We start from the raw sequence: 19,663 nt of genomic DNA, 5'->3' as shown, positions 1-19,663 counted from the left end.
GCACGATGTGGGCGGCTTGACGAGCCAATAAGGCATGACATGACCGATCAGTTTACCTCTTCTGCCCTGAGCCACGACATTATTTCCCGACCACAGTTCCGCTATCTTCCTATCTTTTCCGCAGAGTTCACACGAGTCAGCAGCGACGGCGGAACGTCGCGAGGGGAGTGACGTTATATAATAGGGGATGATTGCCGTTTGACAAGCCCCTTTATGGCGCTTTTAATACATCACTGATAGAGATAGGGTTTCGCGGTAGCTATACGTTGAACGTTGCGAGAAATATATCTTACTTTTCCATCGTAATGATATTTTAAATCTCATTACGTTATTAAAAAGACATGTTATACTTACAAAATTGATGATTAACAATTGACAATGGCTGTATTCAATCCTTATAAGCACAATGTTATGCAAAATCGATTTCATATTTCAATTATTAAAATGTCATATGCATGTAAAAATATCTCATTCATTTTAACATTTTTCTGTTAATATCTGACATATTTCATTGCAAGCTTGGTAATAATATTGTCCAAATTTCACAAAACTTTCCCGTGGAATTCTCTGTGGAATAGTCTATATCAATGCTTAATTATGAAAAAATTAGGCAAACTGAACTTATATTACAGATTAAAAATTGAGAAAAATTAAACATCGTGGGATGATCCAACTCAGTTAATACGACGTGTACATTTATATTATGAGCCTAACATCGCGCATGCTGTTTTCACTGAACGCGCGCTCCCAGATAGAATTACGGACAGGCATCAACCGTCTATCTCGCCCCTCTACAGAAATCTGCTTGTCTGTCAGTATGGAAGATGATCATTTCACTTTAATAGACCGCGATCGGCCATTCATCGAGCCGACGTAAACGAAGTCGAGCGTTTCCTATCCACAAGGGGCGCGTGCCAAAGGCGCCCAAAAATAGAAGGCTCCGATGGGACTGATTCTTTACGGATACCGCGGCTTTTCGAGAACCATTTTCGAAGTATCTCATGTCGAGACATACGATGATGTAGTGGCAATAACTTTTGAAAACCCGACTTTGTTGGTCCTTTCAGTTCAGGACTCAACGTCTGAAACATCAAACTGTTATTGCGAATAGTGTGGGTGTAATTGCGGTCCAGCTTCCGGATTGAATTCGCCTTGTACAGAGAACGCGAACCTTTTCGCAGAACCGCACGTTTTCTGCCTCTTTGTCGAGTCGTGACTCGTGCCTGCGTTTAAAAGAAGAATGCCTACGATCCATCATGAGAACGCTTGTTAGGGGCTATTGTCCATTTTAGGGTGTTACAAACGTTAGAAACGTTTGCGGTCTGGCATTTTGTTGCTCTTAACATATTATTAATAAAATAAGCCAATATTGCTTTTTAATATAACCTTCATGCAAATGTAATATATTTACATGAAGAAAGAACCACTAATCTCCTATGCCCCGTTTAACATTCCAGATAAAAACTTATTGATGGAATTTTTATAGATTTAAACTTTTTAGATCTTACATAGCTTCAGAATACAGATTATGATTATTAAATTAAGAAGTCATTTGTGAATCGATTCTCAACGGTTACAAGCGCATCGGTCGGATCCCTCGCGTGCTGAAAGGATTACAGGGTTGATTATTGACACGAGGGGTAGGTTAGTCTTAGCTGGGGCCCCTTTCGCGTCTGGTGACACCCTATATGTTTGAACACATTTGTTGATAACCCCTTTTGCGAGATACCCATCGTATAAAGTTACAGGGATTTACGAAGTACAAATAGAAGAAGCAGCTAGACTTCGGAGATGTGACTATTCGAGTCTGGTACCGGTGGAACAATATCCCGACTGGTATTCCGGCATTCGAGATCGATATTTGTGCGTCGTCCATGCTGCCGTGCTTATTTAATAACGCGAACTCTGTGAAATTAAACCGAGCAGCGATCGCCGGCCCTTCACGTGAAAAAGAGAGGGGTGGTTTTTAAAAATTGTAAAATTTATATCGTCCGCGCGTGTCTAGTTTCCGTTGCGGAGGATCTTCTCCGCGGGGTATCGGCCATTTTCGGACACGGAGGGTCGAATAAATGTTTTAATTTATGCGCGAACCATTGCGTCGTAATGCTCGCGTGCGTCCGAATAGAGCGACGGAAGAGACGGTCTTTTAACGAAGGGTTAGCGTTTCAAGAGTGATCTAAAAAATCTCTTAGCTCGAGCACGATAATGTCCGTATTTCATGAATTAAATCAGTATCTATCTTATCTATCTGTAATCATTACCTTTTACTAATAATACTGATTTTTAATAATACAATTGTTTTTGGTGATTCAAAGCCCGTAAATCATAATCTTCATTCGAATTTTAGAATTATCTAACATTTTATAATTTACATATATTCTGTTATCTTTCAACAATATCAAATACGTCACAAATATCTCCAACAATTTTTTAATTGATTCTGAAAGTGTCAAATTGATTTTCGATTGAATTAAACGCATAACAAAAGGTGTTCCGGCGAACCGCTCGATCACGACGTGGTGGCGTGTATTTAGATATATCTCGGTCTCGCTGGCCGAGAAATAAATTTGAAGAAGAAAAGGAAAGAAAAAAAAAACCCGGCTGAAATCGAAAAGCCAAAGATCCTACACACGATAGCTGGAATATCTATAAATAGGCTCATACGTGATATAACGCGTGCACGCCTATCGTGAATTCGCAGCTGAGCGCATACGGGTGCCCTAATGGGCGACTCCGTAACGCGATGAAATTTCAAAAAAATGTATAATAGTGACCTACGAAAAGAGACAGGTAAGGAGTTCTATAAATGCTCCCGTATCATAGAAAGATTCGACTTGGTGATAGCATTGCAGCGAGATATTTTTCCCCGCCTTTCTCGTCGGTCCGCGAGAGCGGGCGCGCTCTTCGAGACCAATTTAAATCAATTTAACCTACCACCCCCTCCTTAAACGAGGCTCAATTGGCACACAATGAGAAGCCGGGAGTCCTTCGACCGAAGGGAAACCAACACGCGGTACTTAAATCTTAAAACTTTCTACGACGCTCCACGCTGTCTAAAAAAAAAAAAAAACTCACAAAAATATTCTAGATAATCGTTGAATTTTTCCCATTGGAGATAAAACATTATTTCACGACCATCAAAAGGATCCCCTTTTTCTCAATCGTTAGAAAGTTCTATTAATCTTAACTTTAGTCATCGGAATCGTATTACTATTGACACCTAACAGATAAGATATACGATGTAATAAATGTGGGAGAATAGAAAGAAAGTGATAAGGGGCGCAGATATCATCCGTGTGAACCACGGACCTTTTAATTACGTAATTAAATGAGAGCAAAGATCATCAGGGAAAACCTATTCGTGAATCATCCTAGGCTATACAAATTTTCTTTATCAAGACAAATCGCGTAGCCGCTTTATAAAAATTAAAGTGAAAGAATGACGAGCCCTTTCCGCCTCTTCGTCGAAGTCAACCCTTTGCGCACGCGTTTCCAGCCGAGGTGAAAAATGATTGGCCGGCGATTAAAACTTCTCGTCGTAGGTCGTACCGAAGCATATGTCGCAATGCCCTAAGGGATACACGGAGGGGTAGATTTTTTTCTCGATCTGAAGGGCGCGTTTTCCGGGGTAACATCGGTTAAACGCAGGGACAATAGATATCAGCTTTTTTGAGAGCACGCCATAAAGCCCGTAATGTTTTCATAGCTTCCGCCGACGGAAATCGCCGTCGAAAGAAAAAATCGAGATGCAAAGTAAACGCGAAAAGTAATATTCTGACAAATGTCGGTGAATATTTTCTTCCGACTTACTTTCCCAATGTATATCAACGGATTGATCCTCGTGAAGTGCGACAACGGTAACAAACATGGATTTATCCGAGTACGTGTGTATTGTATGTATATACGTTATGTCAATGACGCGATTTTCCGTCGAGCGAGTTCGTAACCCTAAGCGATTTACAAAGCAGCCGGAGGATTGACTCGTCCTGAATGGATTATGGAGTTCACATCAGATCACAGAGATCTCGGGCCCAGAAGGCAGCATCGCTTTGAAAAACCGGAAGCAGCCGGCACGAGCCCGGAGACGTGAGCGGGTTACCGACGTTATATTCTCGTCATCTGGCTCTCAACTAAGGTAAGAATTGCTGAAAAGAACGGCCATCGGGAAATGCAAATGAAATTGCATCATCAAAGAGAGACCAGTTTCAAAGATCTAAAATATGCGTATCTTAAATAAATATCTCCGAATTATGGTAGCCATAAGAAGAATGTGATGAGCAGAATCGTTTAACTACTTCGATATAAACGCTGGAAAATCAGGGGCCGTTAAGTGAGCATTACGTTTAAGGACGCGCGCACGTAGCTGACAGGTGACGGAATATTTAAAAGTTCTGAGAGAGGGGGTTTAGTCTCCTCCTACACGTTGCCGGCCGAGGCACGCGACTAGCATTGTATGCAAATGCGAGGCAGATGCGCGGATAAGCCCGAAAATTTGACCTTCCCGAACGATACGCCGTCACTTCGCAACTGCTTATAAGATCAATTATTAAAAAAACCGAGTGAAAGAAGACAAAAAATAGTTTTAATCCCCAGCTACAGCTATGGTTAATCTTGACATTTTATAAAATATTTTGTAGGACATATTAAAAAGAACGAGAGAAATTCGTTTTACGTATAATAAAGAAAATTTCACAAAGCGACGAGGCGAACTAATGGCTCGTCAGAAAAGGCTCGTAAAAATTCTAATGGGCGCGATCTTCTTCTTTCTTTTACAATAATTCGCAATAATTGTCTCGAGAGACGAGAGAAGGGAAAGATAGAGATAGTGATAGAGAGTGTGAAAGAGAAAGAGAGCGGTCGCTGGCTGGCATCGTGCGATTTCGCGGTGCGTTTATTACGTAGAAACGGCGGGGCGCGACGTCGCGAACGCGGGGAGATAGTGTCATGCACAGGAACGCATTCGCCGGTACACGCGAGCGGTACCTGTGTGCAAGTAACCAGAGTACCGTCACGGAGGCGTACAATAGGCCAGTTTCGGGGACAATAGCGGAGGCCGACAATCAAATCAGCTCGCTATCAGCCACCCCAACCCACCAACGTTTATCCTTTGATCCGCTCAGTCGTTCGCTCGCTCGCTCACTCGCGCGGGGCAGCAAACACTCCTGATTGCACACCCTCTGTATTTAAACAGCCTCGAACTGTGTCTCTCTCCTCCCGCCGCTGCCTCTCTCCACCCCGTCCGATTCCACGGTTCCTTCCATGTTTAATGGGTCTACAGAGGATGTGGGGGATGAGAGAGAAGAGAGAAAGGGACGGGACGGAGAGGGACGTCATCATCCGGTGTAAAATGCTAGTTCTAACGACATTCCAACTTTCAAAAATTGGTCTTTAAAACACTGTAATATATCTAACAATAAGACCTTAAAAGCGTAAGAGTAGTGTCTGATCTCTTCCAGATGACTTCACGTTACTAAAGATAGGTCGTATATACAAATGTAATTGTGAGAAATACATAAAAACGTTAAAAATTTAGTTTCAATTTCAGGAAACCGCTTCAAGCAGAATTAAGGATTAAGCTTGTATTAGTTTAAAAATAAATTTCAGTTACTGACCGTACGGTTCAGCTCCGGTTTCCACAGCAATGATGAAAATTTCGGAAACCAAAAAAGTCGAGATGTTATAAACAGAAATTAAAAAATTTGGTCAAAAATTTTATTGGTCTTCGAAATTTGTTTCATTGCTGTGGAAATCGAAGCTGTGCTTTATTCTACGTAGAATTACATTTATTTAAGAACCAAAAATTTATTTCTGGGGAACCTAAGCCTAGTCTTAGCATGCACCTGTATGCACGTGGTAGGAAGTAACGCCAGAAATGTTGCTACACGCACGTGCCAAAGTACGTCACCAAATCGCACGTGTGAACGAAGCGCGGAAGTCGATCGTCGGATGCGATAAACCTCATTTTACAAGAGCATGAAAAAAAAATAAACGTTGTAGGCTACGTCGAAAATTTAATCCCATAAAATAATAAAAATACTGTGCGAAGCCTCAAAGATCATTTTTTATGCTGTCCAGGGTGAGACAAAAATTTCGAAAGCAATCTGACATGTCTGTATCGTCATGCAATTTATATAGAAAGCCCTGCATATAACAAACGGCAAAGATCGCGAATCGCGTTCGCGATGTGTACGAAGAGAATGAACAATGTTGAAACGGTTGTTTCTAGCTTTCGAAAAGTTGCAGCGATATATCCGCGACAGGCGACGTCTGTTCTATGTCCTTTTTCTGGGTTGAGATCGCAACTTCACAATTCCGAGGACGCGTTCACCTCGACAGATATGTTTGCGTCGTGGGTTGGAGTTCGATCGAAGCGTAACGGGCCGTTGTCTTGGATGCGGGTACCTGGGGTTGGGGGAGGCAACGCCAACGGGACTGTAGGGAAGGTAGGAAGTGGGAGGTTCCTGCGAGGGACACCCTCTTGCCAGCTGATTACGAACTCGGGCCATCGCGCCACACGATTAGTCAATTAACACTCAGTTCTTTCACGATGAATGATATTGTGTAATTTTAAGTATTAAGTATTTGCCCGGCAGAATATTGAAATATTATATCTTTCTGGTATTATACTGTTTTTGATATCGCCAAATGCTAAATAATTTTAGTACAATTAAGAAATTAAATGTCTGATAGTAATTGCGAACTACAAATATAAGCTCGACTTATTATTATTTCATTCGTCATTTCTGTGATTCTTTCACGAATAATTAATTTTGTTAAAACAAAACTTAAATATGTAAAAAATATAAGACTCCCTATTAAAATTTATCGATTTCTTCCAAAATCTACCTAATATTTGCGAATATTTATTCGTTATCTTTCTTGTTCCAGGATAGAGATACAAAAGAGATGGGAAAACAAACTTCTAAAACTACGATTTATATATCATTTTCCGTACAAATCTCGATGTATCGAAACGGAGCACCGCGGCGAAGAGCTTTGAACCAAAGTTCGGGAGACATCCCGTTGCCACAGGGAGGAACCTTCGGTGATCGATTCCTCCGTGAGTCGAGAGGGGTTGCTATCGTCGATTAGGCACCCTCAAAAGGAAGCAGCCGGCGATTGGTTAGCCACTGCCACTCCCATAGGCGGTGCTTGCCGACATATGGTGGCAACCACGGTATAACTCGCGTTCTGCCAGGCACAACGTGCCTGGAGTCCAGCTAGTTTCCATCGTGGTGGAGCTGCCTCAGTTCGCGCAGCGACGTCGTGCCGCACGCATCGGCACGCACCTGTTCACCTCCGAAGCAAACGTCAACATCGATTGACGTACCGCAGACGCCTGCGAGAATTTGACTAACACATTTCTCGCTCTAAGAGAGTCCAGCCGAAGGTCAAAACGACCTAAGAAACGTCGTCAAGCAGCAATATGAATCTACGAGCGCTCTTAAATCCACCAATTGAAATGGTAGATTCTAGAGAAACTGGTTATTTTCCATGATACCGCGACGGCGATCGAAATGTTCGGAGATTTCGATTTTCGAAGATTTCAAAAAACTATCCTTGAGTGAAGTGCAGTCTCCTCGTGTTCCCCGCATCGATGACTCGAAGTGGCGCGTTTTTACAGTTGTGATAAATCATCGCGAGGACGCCCGTGGTGATCGCGAATCATCTATCGTGACTGATCAACAAAGCACCCGGACATCAATTACGAAACATCATCGACTATGGTAGTTCTGTAAGTATCTGCGTTTTAATTGATTTATTCGAACCGATTATTTTTCTCTCAACCGAATCGAGAGAATGACGTTTTAATCGATCTACATTGGTTCTTTGGAAAATTACGATTACAGTTAAAATTAATATATCTATCGTATACAGATTATGAGAAGCCGGCTTCAGCGCGCGATGTTTTTCTTATTTTTTTCTCTCATTCCGAATTAAACTTAGACTTTATAAGACACAAGATTCAGCAGTTAACTTGATAAATGCAAAAAATTAGTAACTTTTGCGCTTGGCATCGATTTCTCTCCCTTCAGATAGCGAGAGAAATTGAGCTGCTATCTAATCAATGGGCGTTCTGCGGGTCTCCCATTGGCGTGTGGGCGTTATCACGAGGCCTGATTGGACGCTAGATGTTCTAGAAATCCCTCGTTTACACATGCGCGCCTCATCGAGCCATGCACGACCATTCGTGCGCGCGAGCTGTCGCTTCTTTGATATTTGTAATGATAGAAAGCATTGTTATCAGCAATGCTGGCTATCATTATTTTCATTTTTTCTCATATTAAATTGCTCACACTTTCGAAAGAGTGACAATCAGAAAGAAGGTTCTTGTTGCACAATGTATATATATAGTTCATACAACCAAACAATTTTTTAGTTATTTTTATCCTAGGTAATACATTAATAATTTTTGCTTTTAATTTAACTGTTATAGTAAAAACGTTTTCTGATCCATATATTAAAAATTGCCCAAATTTTTCACGGCTCTTTCGCTCGTTTTACTATAGTCGAGATAAAAATACAATTCAGAATTCCAAATCGGAGAGGTAGCGGCCATGTCGGTCTAGTCGGTTTGTGAAAAACCGATTACAGATGTATTGCCGCCTCGCCATTGATCACAGTCCAACACCTCGAAGACAGATTAAATGAATGTCCGCGAGTAAGACGATCCCCCTTTATCTCGAATCTCGAGAACGCTTTCTCTCTCTCTCTCTCTCTGTTCGTCGCTCCAAGAAACCCTTTGAACCCGCGGTACCTCTCGCGAGCCCCACCCCCGTCGTGAATCCTTTTATGTCGCGACAGCCGAATGGAAGCTGACAGTTTATCCGGTATTAATTCAACGATGTTGTGCAGGATGGGACAAAATGACGTTTGGAATTTTGAATTGCTTCCAGATGAATGTTCTTTCACAATGTGTTATATCATCGACGATATCAAATCGTGCGTAAATTAATTACAAATATAATTGCTTGGTATTAGTTTTAAAAGTCGCGTTTGTGATAAATTCGCGCAACAATTCTTATCAAGATTTTCGAATTCTTTGTCAATACACTGCAACATTACGTGACATTAATTGCGGTTGAATATCCCGTGTCAGGCGACCAACGTGCTTCTCTAAACTTGGCGCGTCAAACTGATTGTACATACTCGCGTCCTTTTCTCTCTTGTTAGGATCTCGGGATCAACGCGATCGGCTGGATGTGCTCTTGGAGCGGCGTACAGAATCAGCAAAAAGTCAGATTTACAAAAATCCAGCCCGACCGGTTTTCTTTCGTTCTATCGCGTTTCATTGAGCCTCGACATGTTTTGCTCAATTTTTTGCGCCATCTCCCAACTGCTCCATTCTTCTGCTATTCGAGATCACACGTGGATACGCTGTCTTCGTAAACAGACGACACCGCAAAGATTGATATCAAATCGGTGTGACCAAAACAATATAAGGAATTTAATATAAACAACTAATAATCGGTTTTACCGATTAAACTGATCAGTTTTAAAAACAATTTGAAAAGTTGCATTTCAGGTATTTTGTCCTCGAGATCGATTAAAAGATATTTTTCACCCAATCGACCACGCGCGATAAACTTTTAATCCAAAACATTCACCGCTAAACCGCTAAAAAATGCCAGCTGATCGATGAGTTACATGAGTTTGTGAAATGCTCCTTAAGTCGAAAAAGTGCACAAGTATAAATCTTTAATCTTTTATTTTATTATTCTTAACGACTTGTTATATACAGTGCACGAAATCAGGTATACACCGTCTATTTTATATACTCCATCGCAAACTGAATAATGGCCATCATCAGGCACGTCGTTTTTATATCACGGGATTACGTTGAACGTAAATCGAGTGATCTGACTCGTGTCGATCGCGAGCCAAGATCCAAAAAAAAAACGAGATACCGCGTGGGTGTCGAGTACCGCGTGAGCTTATCGTTTCAAAACGAAGAAAAATAAACGTTGTTAACGCGTGATTTTTCTCATTGAATCTTTCAAACTGTCAATACCTGGACCATTAAACACTTTTTCTTTTAATTCAAAAAATGAATTTGCAACCGGAAGAGCACAGACAAAGAAATTAATGAGAGTAGCTTGGAAATTATATTGCTTATTAGCATCCTTAATCGTTTAATTTTCTTCTCAATTAAGAACACAAAATTTTATTTAAACGTTAAGTGGTATAACTTTCTCGTATTTCGAATATATTTTGAACTTACTCATCGCAGTAAATAATTGTTCTTGCACAGAATCACGTAAAAATATTTTTATGTGTCAGTTTTCTTGAGAATTGGAATGTAATATAAAATATAATAATAAAAAATAAATAATGTCTTGAAAATTAATATGAACGAACGAAACGTGAAGTTACGATATGGGCAACATAACTATCGGCTCGGTATTTCCGGATGGACGACACGATCGGTAACTCGAATCAAAAGCGCGGGGAATTAACTTGTTTAGAAGCACGAGAGCTAATCTCGCGGAAAGATCCAGACGTAGCCCAGCTACGAGCAGGAACGGGCACAGATATCACGGACAGTAACGAACAAGAATGAGAGGGGAAAGAGGACGGAGGAGAAAATGAGAGAGAAATCAGGAGAGAGCTGAGACAGGAGGAACGAATAAGCGAGAGAAAAAGAGAAGGCGAAGAAGGAAATAGGAAGGGACGAGGACAGAGCGAGAAATTTCTTCCTTTTCACGGTGTGCCCTTCGTGATATTTTAGTGGCCTCGTCGCGGCGCGTATCTACCTTAATATCTGAAATTCTGAACGCGCACCCACACCACCGAGAAAGACGCGAGACGGAGACACACACACTCTCTCTCTCTCTCTCTCATCGTTTCTTTCTACATCTTTCTCTCACGAGATAGTACGCCAGAATGCACGCGTGTGTTCACGCGCGTGTGCGTACGTCTTGGGCTCCAGACAATCTCGGCGCAGCATCGTCCGCCGATGTATCATCTTACTCGGTGCTAAAGGCGATGACTTTATCACCGATCCGGGCAATCATTCACCTAAGCTGACTCTTTTCTCCGTTAAAACTGTCCTCGTCCCCCCTCGTATCCTCCCAGTTCAATTCTACCCTTGCCGTATCCACGGAAAAGAGAGAGAGAGAAAGAGAAAGAGAGAAGCGTTGACGTAAAATGTATAGTAAACGCGCCTCGCGTGTTCTCTTCTCGCTATGCATAACGAATCATCGAGAAAGAGATGGCAGAATTATCGTCCGGCGCGAAGTAACAAGAATACCGCTTTCTCCTCGCGGTAAAATGTCGATATCATCGATATCGCGATAAATAATTTTTCTATAATTGCTAGTTAAAATTTGCTTTATTATGCAGATCACACTGTGTGTGTGACGCAAGCAAAAAATATGAATATCTTATTTTTAATCAATAAAATACCCGAATGAAAATTGATGTTAAATATTGCAACAAGCGCGAGACGGCGTACAATGAGAAGAAGTCATTCCGTTAATCGCGGCGTTTCTGCGATGCCGGCGGCGCCGAGGCAACGCAACGATGCGAATGATCACCATCGGAAATCTATATAGACGAAATATGTCAGGCGATAGGTAAATGCCCGCGCGTCGAATCAAGGGGCGCGGTAAACATGCTTCGCGCGATTGGCGGCCGCTGTAATCGCGGCAATTGGAACCACGGCTCCTCGACGGTGATCATGTCAGCGTGAGGAGGGTTTCACGAGGTGGTCCGCGTCGTTGAGGACGCGACCCACGGGCGATGAGGCGTTCTCGAGTAGGTGTTCCAGGATCGTAAACGTCCGGCTACGAGCGCGACTCGATAAAACCGTCGGAAACGTTGCGTGCGCGCACCTAACGTGTAGGTACCTGTGCGAGAGCACCGTAGGAGGCGCGGAAACTCTTTCGAAATGCCGTCCCCGACGAACATACCGCGCGACAAGTAAATCCGATCCGAGCGAGTGAATATATACAAGTCCGCCCGCGGATCCGCGACGCCTAAATTAGTAGAACCGAGGAAATCGAGTTCGCCGAGTGCGTCTGTCGGTTATTCGAATTTCGTTATCGAAAGATATCAATCAAATTATATCTATAATGGAAATCTTTGCGCGATTTTATAAAAATCACAGTAAATAATTTCCTCAAAAAAGAACGATGAAAATTATTTGATCTCGAGAGAGCCGCCTTTCTTTCGTATTTATTATAAAAATCCTTCAATTACTCATTAATCGCGTACGTAATATTCTGTACGCTCGCACTTCTCTCGCGGAGATCGCAGCTCTGAAAAATCTATTCGAGGCTTGATATACGATCGGGAGGTCGTTGCATACTCGGCTGCAACTCGAGGACTCCTCGCATACCGTAATGCCGCCACAGATCATAAGCGCAGACTTTAATGTCAACGGGGGAAAGGCAGAAGCTGCTTTGCGAGCTGACGCGAAGAGATACACTTATAAGAGGATTTATGCACAAGTGTTTCTCGCGCCGCTTGGGCAAGAGAGATTCCGACAAGAAGATCATTGGAAGCATAAAGATTAGCTGTATATTCATCCCTATTAATAACGCGCATTAGGACGAATTAATCAACTGCGCCGGCGCTTTCGCGCCATCTTTTTCAGGGATTTTCGCAACTCGTGTCAAATTCTCGTGAGAAGCTGATCTCAAAACCGTCGCGTTGTGGACGAACAATTGAATTTATACGTACACAAGAGCGAAACAAAGAGAAATAATTTTTTCGTAGTCCGATTATCTCTCGTTGTCGATTAATATTAATATATTATCCACGTTGTTAATAAATTCGTCTACCTTTTATCGAGCACGTTTCAAATGCGTTAAACGTTCGATTACCGGCAAAGATAAACGTACGATAGATGTACCGCGGATACGACACACCGCCGACAAATTTCGAGAGTAGCTATACGGGTTATCGAGGATCGATCTTTCGCACCTCGACCCGATCGCGATGAATGCAAGGATTCCGGAAAGACGTTGAACGTGCTCCGTGTCGCGCCCACCCACGAACTCCCATAAGTATCGCGCGAAGTACGGCTGGGCACGCACCATAAATCGGGATTTTATCCCGAAGTTGCCGCGGACTCGTGGCACGACCGCAATTGCGTAACACTAAATTAGATCCTGAATTCGATTCCGGACAACAACCGCGATTGCAGGGTCCCAAGGTCGATCCTCGACCGCAACAAAATCGAATTTGCACTCGCGGGAGCATCGATGCCGATTGCGGTTGGAACGATTATAATTACATAAGATATAATTTTAAAGATTTGAAGAAACGACGAAATGTTTACTAATGTAAAGTCCCTCTCCTTGCAGGAGTCGCGTGGGGTCGCCGACGATGTCAGCGACTGTCGCCGGCAACCAGCAGCAACATCACCCTCATCAGGAATGGGACATAAACGATTCGAACGTTCCGAGGGTAAGTTCCCTTCTCGCGCCTCGCGCTCGAGACAAATCCGACGAATTTTCGGCCCAAAATACCTATTTTTCCAATATAAGACGCGTCTACGAATTCCCTCCCAATAAAATTCAATGAAATCGCGTCCCTGCGAACGCCGCGCCGCGATCTCGAAAATAGAGATTTTGCTTCAGGTAGTGGAATACGATCCCTGGTGCGAATGGGCGGACGGACACGTGAGGAGAGTCTACGGGCCGGATTGCGAGGAAGCGAGGAGGCACGCCTCCGGTTGGGCGATGAGAAACACCAACAATCACAACGTGAGCATTTTGAAGAAGAGTTGCCTGGGCGTTCTGGTGTGCTCGCAGGAGTGCGTACTGCCCGGCGGTGGAAGGGTTCACCTCCGACCGGCGATCTGCGATAAGGTGAGCGAAGCGCATAACGGAACGATAAACATAAATCTCGGCCCGATAATAAATGTAAATTGCGGCTCGCGCGATAATCGCACGCGTTCGCCGGCATTCTTGTCGCGACGCAAAATTCCGTCGCCGCGTCCGCGTCGTTCGGTTACCTTGCGACGCGTCCACGTCTCGTGGATAATCGAGGGAGTATTTCAAAGTTTTATTTAGTTGAACTATTCCGTAATTAAATCTCTAGATAATTCCCGATAATTTCCCGAACAAGGGATCAAGGGTCAACGGTTTATCGGACGCGATCTCTCCTCGCATTCAACACGCGCTTCAACATTGTTATTCGCAGGCCAGAAAGAAGCAACAGGGCAAACCCTGCCCCAATAGACAATGCACCGGTCGCTTAGAGATACTGTCGTGTCGCGGTCATTGCGGTTATCCTGTCACGCACTTTTGGCGACACACGGAGCACGCGATTTTCTTCCAAGCCAAAGGCCAGCACGATCATCCGCGACCGGAAGCAAAATCTACGTCGGAGGCGCGAAGAAGCGTGGGTGCCGGTAGAAGGGTCAGAGGGTTGGCGGTGCTTTTGGCGAGAGAGGCCGCCCTAGGCTCCAAGGTAATTCGCTATTTCGTATTCGATCGCGTTATAATTGTTAATTAATCCGAGAACAGATTCGCGACCTTTTTATCACAGGGGTCGAATAAGATTAAATACCGATTTAATAGATTTTTCAAGTAATGTCGGCCGGATAATATATTTGTATCATTATTTTAATCGCTCTTTAATTTATAATTATACGTCACGAAACATTTTACGGCTAAATATAATTAATGCAATAATTGCACATTAATATAATTTAACTGCAAGCGAAAAGAAAAAAATGCAAGCGAAAAAAAAAACATTTTACAGCTAAATATAATTAATGCACAGTAATTGCATTGCATAATTTAACTGCAAATGGAAAGAAAAACGACTCACCGTAACGAAGAAATCAAGCCGAATTCTCACGGTCGCGCCTGGTCGTACCTTCCTGCAATTGATAAAAAAAAAAGATATTTGATGAACAAATTCTGCGAACTGCATGTTTTCGTTACAGTTAATGTCGCTAAGGGGAACTAAAAGACCAAGCACGGACACGCTCGAACAACCGTCGAGAACGACGCAGCCACCCCCACTGATCTCTGATAAAGGTTATTATTTTGATTTATTATCACGTTCAAATATACGAGAGCATCGAATACACATACACCGACATGCACTTTCCCTTTGGCCATAAGCCGACAATTGCGCTAGCGAGATGGCGCCAGCGACCAGATCGATACTCGGCGTCCTCGGCGACGAGAACTACAGGCGCGCGAAGCGAACTTGAGAATCTAACGACGAGATTAACATTTTTGTAACTTGGCCTCAAATTAAAATTCTGTTACAATGAAACCTATCTGAAATTAATCGAAGCGTACAATTTTGTGATCTATTTGCCTCCCTGAAACCTAATTTGCAAAATACAGCTCTTAATAGTTCTACAATTATCGGAGCATTTCTGGACATTTGCACTACGAAAAGATCTATAAATTCGTTAGAGAATCTATTGTTAGAATTAAGATTGCGTTATGAAATATCCTGTATATTAAGTTTTAGGCCTGAAATGCTTAATCTGTATTGAATATTCTTACGGGCACAAGTAGTAGAGAATCGAATACTCACCGAACATTCGTCGTCCCGGCGATTGCTCCGACAGCAGCAGCTCCAGATTGATGTTTCACATTAAACTGTTTCTTACAAAACACGGACACTATATTTGGCGAAACGCAATTTCACTAATACCGACCGACGCTTGATTCGCGGAAGATCCGGAATTCCACTTTCGAGCTCGTCGATGTACTCGCGGCACTCGCGACGACCGACGACTCGCGACTCGCGACTCGCGACTCGAGTCGCGGCACGGTGCAACAAGTAATGGCGCTCGAAACTTAACTGTAAGTACGGTAACCTCGATTCTCGCGTCGCGAAGCGAGTCGCGCCGAGACCGAACATTGACGAAGGAATGTCCCGTTTAATACACTCGCCACGGTAGCGAAAGCGGATTCGCGGTTTCCCGGAGACGTACTCGCTTTCTTTCACGCCAAGAGATCGCAAGAACGACACCGCCGACGCCGTCACTCACCCTCTCACCCACCGATGAACGTCGTGAAGCGCGCGAACACGACCATGACCATTAAGCCACACGCAAATGGTAACCAATGGCAACTTAGGCGGCCTGGGATTGGCTAGCTTTAAATCTTCGCGTTTCATCAACTGCCGCGCATTTTGAACAAAGATAATGCAATAGAATAAACGTGACAACTTTTATCATTCACTTTTTTTGCTGTAATATCATCTCGAGTCGCGACTCTGTGCATAAAATGCATTAAATTTCAAAATTTTCAGTTTACGAGATTAATCACGGTTAACGCGATCCGCGGTAAACCGTGAAAATTGAATCACCTTGTAAATTATAACTATAGAACGAAAGACACACAAGTCGCTATTTATATTGCATATAATATTAATTATTACATGAAATATTATTGTGTGTTGAGAAAATTATATTTTTTATTATGATAGTAACGACAAAATTGTTGCAGGATACTCGTGCTCGTGCCCGCCCTTCGAATGCATGTGCTCGCTGCAGACGAACGTACCGTCGTATCCGCAGTCTCACCATCATCAAACAACATTATACCCTCAACAGCTGCCCGCCACAGACGAGGCTTATTGGCTGCAGGACGTTCCGCCGCAAGAGAACCCCGTTAGTTACTGTTTGCCGAACCAGGTTCCCCAGGAGGCGTCCTATGGCGACTTTCCACCCTTCACGGGCGATCTCTTTCAACCAGAAGAGATCTTTCAACTTGACCAACCCTTGAGGCCGGATTTCTCTGCAAATCCCCAGGACGTGGCTCGCTCGCCACCAACGTTGCTCGACCTCGGCAGCGGCACCATTAAATACGAGATGAAACAGCAAAATCAAGATCAGGGTTACTGGAACCAGTTTCTCAGCGAAGACTCCAGCAGCAGTCATCTGAGCCTGCCTCAGGATGAGAGACTCCATTTCGCCAACTTCGAGCCCGAGAAGATCTCCAATGGCTTTCCTTCCAGGAGAACGATGCACCATTACGTTCAAGAAAAGGATCAGAATCAGCCCGCAAATGACGTTCTGAGCTACCAGAATTACCCCCGATCGCAGAATCAAAAGGGTTTTGTCGAGGGAAACGCGAAGGACGAACATGAGCAGTCCTATTGGCCTCAGGATCAACGGAACAACAGGTTACACTTGGAAAGTTTCGAAGTCAAGGAGGAGGATCTCTTGTCTTCGCGCAGAGAGGTCGAATGTTACAAGAACAGTTGTCAACCCCCGATGGTGAGCAGAGCGGAGTACGGTCTCTACCAGAGGCCGAAGAGCGAGGATTTGCGGGAGACGGCGCGACGCAACTGCAGTCCCGAGGGCAAGCCGTATCCTTTCGATGGCTATCACCAAATGTTCGAGCACGGTGACGTTAAGAATCACCCACACAACCGTGTCGTTCATCAAAATTCAACCCAGACGAACCTGGACGAGAGACTTCAGGGTTGTTACGGCGGTCAAGAGACGCCGGAAACTGCGGAGAGGCTGTTCCACAACTCCGGCGTGGCGGAAACGTCGGTCCAGTCCCGAAACAGCCCCGAGTCCTTCTTCTATCCCAACAACGAACGTTGCCATTACACCTGTGAGATCCTCGAGCGGGTGCCGCAGATGATGAGCGCCGGGCCGGCGGCTCACGAAACCAACGTTAACAACTACGGCGATCCGGCTACCGCCGACCTGGATCTGCCGCCCTTTGTAGATTACACGCTAGTCGGGATGCTGTGCAGCTCCGCGAACGAGGAGACGTCGAGTCTGCTGCCGGGATGTCCGCAGGACTCGCACAACTACATTCCTCATCATTAGAGAACGTTCTCGTCGCCACTCTCTACTCATTTGTATTATATAAATAAATATAAGATAGTGTTGCACTTTCTCTCCAAACGGACAGACCCGTTTATTTGCTCGCAATTAATTTATCAAGTTGATCCAGAAGGTTGGTCGTTTAGGCTTAACGTAGGTCTCAAGAATCGGGGTGGAAAAGAAGTCAAGAAGCAGAGCCGGTGCGTAGCTTGGAAAAAGGTCACAAGATTTATTTGCAACTGATTTATTCGTAACAGATACTCTCACGATCACAATTGTTATGTATGTTATGCAATATTACTATTATTATTATAATATTATGTCTATGCATTACACTTTCTCGATTACACATGCGCGATATCTTCCTTACTTATCTCTTATGAGAGAGTTCTCACGTGAGAGTTGGCGTGCGGCGAACGTAACAGAGGACACACGAACGGAACGGATGCGAGACACGTCCGCGCGATTGCAGGTTGGCCAGAACGAGAGCCTAAAATGATGCAGCGTCGGGAGGGAAAGATGCTACCGAGGAGAGGAGAGCGCCCCGATGGGATTTCAACGATTCCCTTCGGCGTTGAGATCGGATGTATGCGACGGAGAATACGGAGATAGGAGGCTTTGCTCTCGCGTCTGAAACCGTGACAAACCGATCTTATAAATTGCACCATGCACACGATCGCTATTGTTATATAATCCTTAAACTCGATCAAAACGATCGTATATCATTGCCTCGATCGGCGGTCGATCTTGCGCTTCTGTTTGGTTCCCCCGACATTTTTTTTCTTTTATAAAAAACAAGTGCTCTCACTTAACACAACATACACATCATTCGTAGCACTTCGCCAGTTTAATCTGATTCAATAAGAGAAATCAACGCCAATTGATTAACGGAAAATCAAAGACGAAATCGAAAATCCTGCGAACCAATCTATTCGTCCATATAATTTACTGCCAAATCGCCTAATTGTATATTATGATCTAATTAAATTTACGAAACACCTCTTATAATTTACAAATTAGTTATTAAAAAATCTTCGCCAAATACAAATCGGAACTTTTTCTACAGCTACATCTTTTGGCATATAAAAAAAAGCAAAATCTCATTAGAGTTATTACAACGTTAAACGCCTTTTTTTTATCTTATACTTATTCTTTCCAAAAATTCGACCTCGATAATGTTGCTTCTCCTCATCGGAAAATTTTCTGTTTGTACTTCTTTTTCAATAGGTGCCGATCAATTTTAAATAAATTCAAACAAATAAATTACTAAATCAAACAGAATAAACTTATACGAACGCGTTGCTTCGACATTTAGTTCTCAATTTTATAAAATCAAAATAATTATCAAAATCAATTGATAATTGAGCGAAGAAAAGACGCAGTTGCGCACCAGATCTTCCTCACTTTCTTCGAGAAAAATATTTCGAGCAACAACGTGGTTCGTTAGAGTATCTTCTAAAGACGAAAAATTGAAGTTAGATAATTAGGAGATTGCGCTTTAAAGCCACTGCCACGCTTTATCTTGTGTCACATGGTGCAAAAAATTATTTCAAAGATGCACGTAGATAGGACTTGGAGATTTTCAGCGGAAATATAAGCAACAATGTCGAAAGACCGCTCTTCGACTTCGCAGTTTAATATTTCCTCGCCAATCCTCGACCTGTATATTAGGTGTAAATTAATATCGCATACGGACACATCTATCTACACATATTTACAACAGCAGATTGCTCTTCCTTCAGAAATGGCGAGTATCCTTTTAAAGAATTCCATTTTCCGATCATTTTCAAATTACTTGAATTAGTCCGAGGGTCATACAATCTTAGATGACAATAATGACTTAGAATTTTTTGGAAGTTCCAGATTGCACTTGTGCAAACGCATTTTGTTCTCTTT

At 43.2% G+C, this 19,663-nt stretch overlaps 1 protein-coding gene across 2 annotated transcripts; it reads left to right on the top strand.

Annotated features, from left to right (window-relative positions):
• The first annotated feature begins 6,981 nt into the window (after window positions 1-6,981).
• On the top strand, window positions 6,982-18,097 carry LOC143903668 (uncharacterized). Of its 2 annotated transcripts, none has more exons than XM_077417499.1 (6): window positions 6,982-7,735; window positions 13,311-13,413; window positions 13,587-13,817; window positions 14,152-14,421; window positions 14,903-14,996; window positions 16,431-18,097. In XM_077417499.1, the coding sequence occupies exons 1-6, from the start codon at window positions 7,725-7,727 to the stop codon at window positions 17,768-17,770; spliced, it is 2,049 nt and encodes a 682-aa protein (XP_077273625.1). In that variant the 5' UTR covers window positions 6,982-7,724; the 3' UTR covers window positions 17,771-18,097. The 2 variants fall into 2 exon arrangements, with proteins under 2 accessions (XP_077273625.1, XP_077273626.1); XM_077417500.1 differs by having other exon boundaries at window positions 13,573-13,817.
• Window positions 18,098-19,663: the final 1,566 nt, after the last annotated feature.

Source organism: Temnothorax americanus, unplaced genomic scaffold (assembly GCF_048541705.1).
Source record: "Temnothorax americanus isolate GAGA-0224 unplaced genomic scaffold, ASM4854170v1 Scaffold49, whole genome shotgun sequence".
NCBI lineage: Eukaryota > Metazoa > Arthropoda > Insecta > Hymenoptera > Formicidae > Temnothorax > Temnothorax americanus.
This window is presented reverse-complemented; position numbering and strand designations above follow the sequence as displayed.

Bases quoted from the DNA above. Each gene is read 5' to 3' on its own strand.
- LOC143903668 (XM_077417499.1), top strand. The intron at 13,414-13,586 runs GTAAGTTCCCTT...ATTTTGCTTCAG, and splicing joins ACGATTCGAACGTTCCGAGG to GTAGTGGAATACGATCCCTG. The intron at 14,997-16,430 runs GTTATTATTTTG...AAATTGTTGCAG, and splicing joins CCCACTGATCTCTGATAAAG to GATACTCGTGCTCGTGCCCG.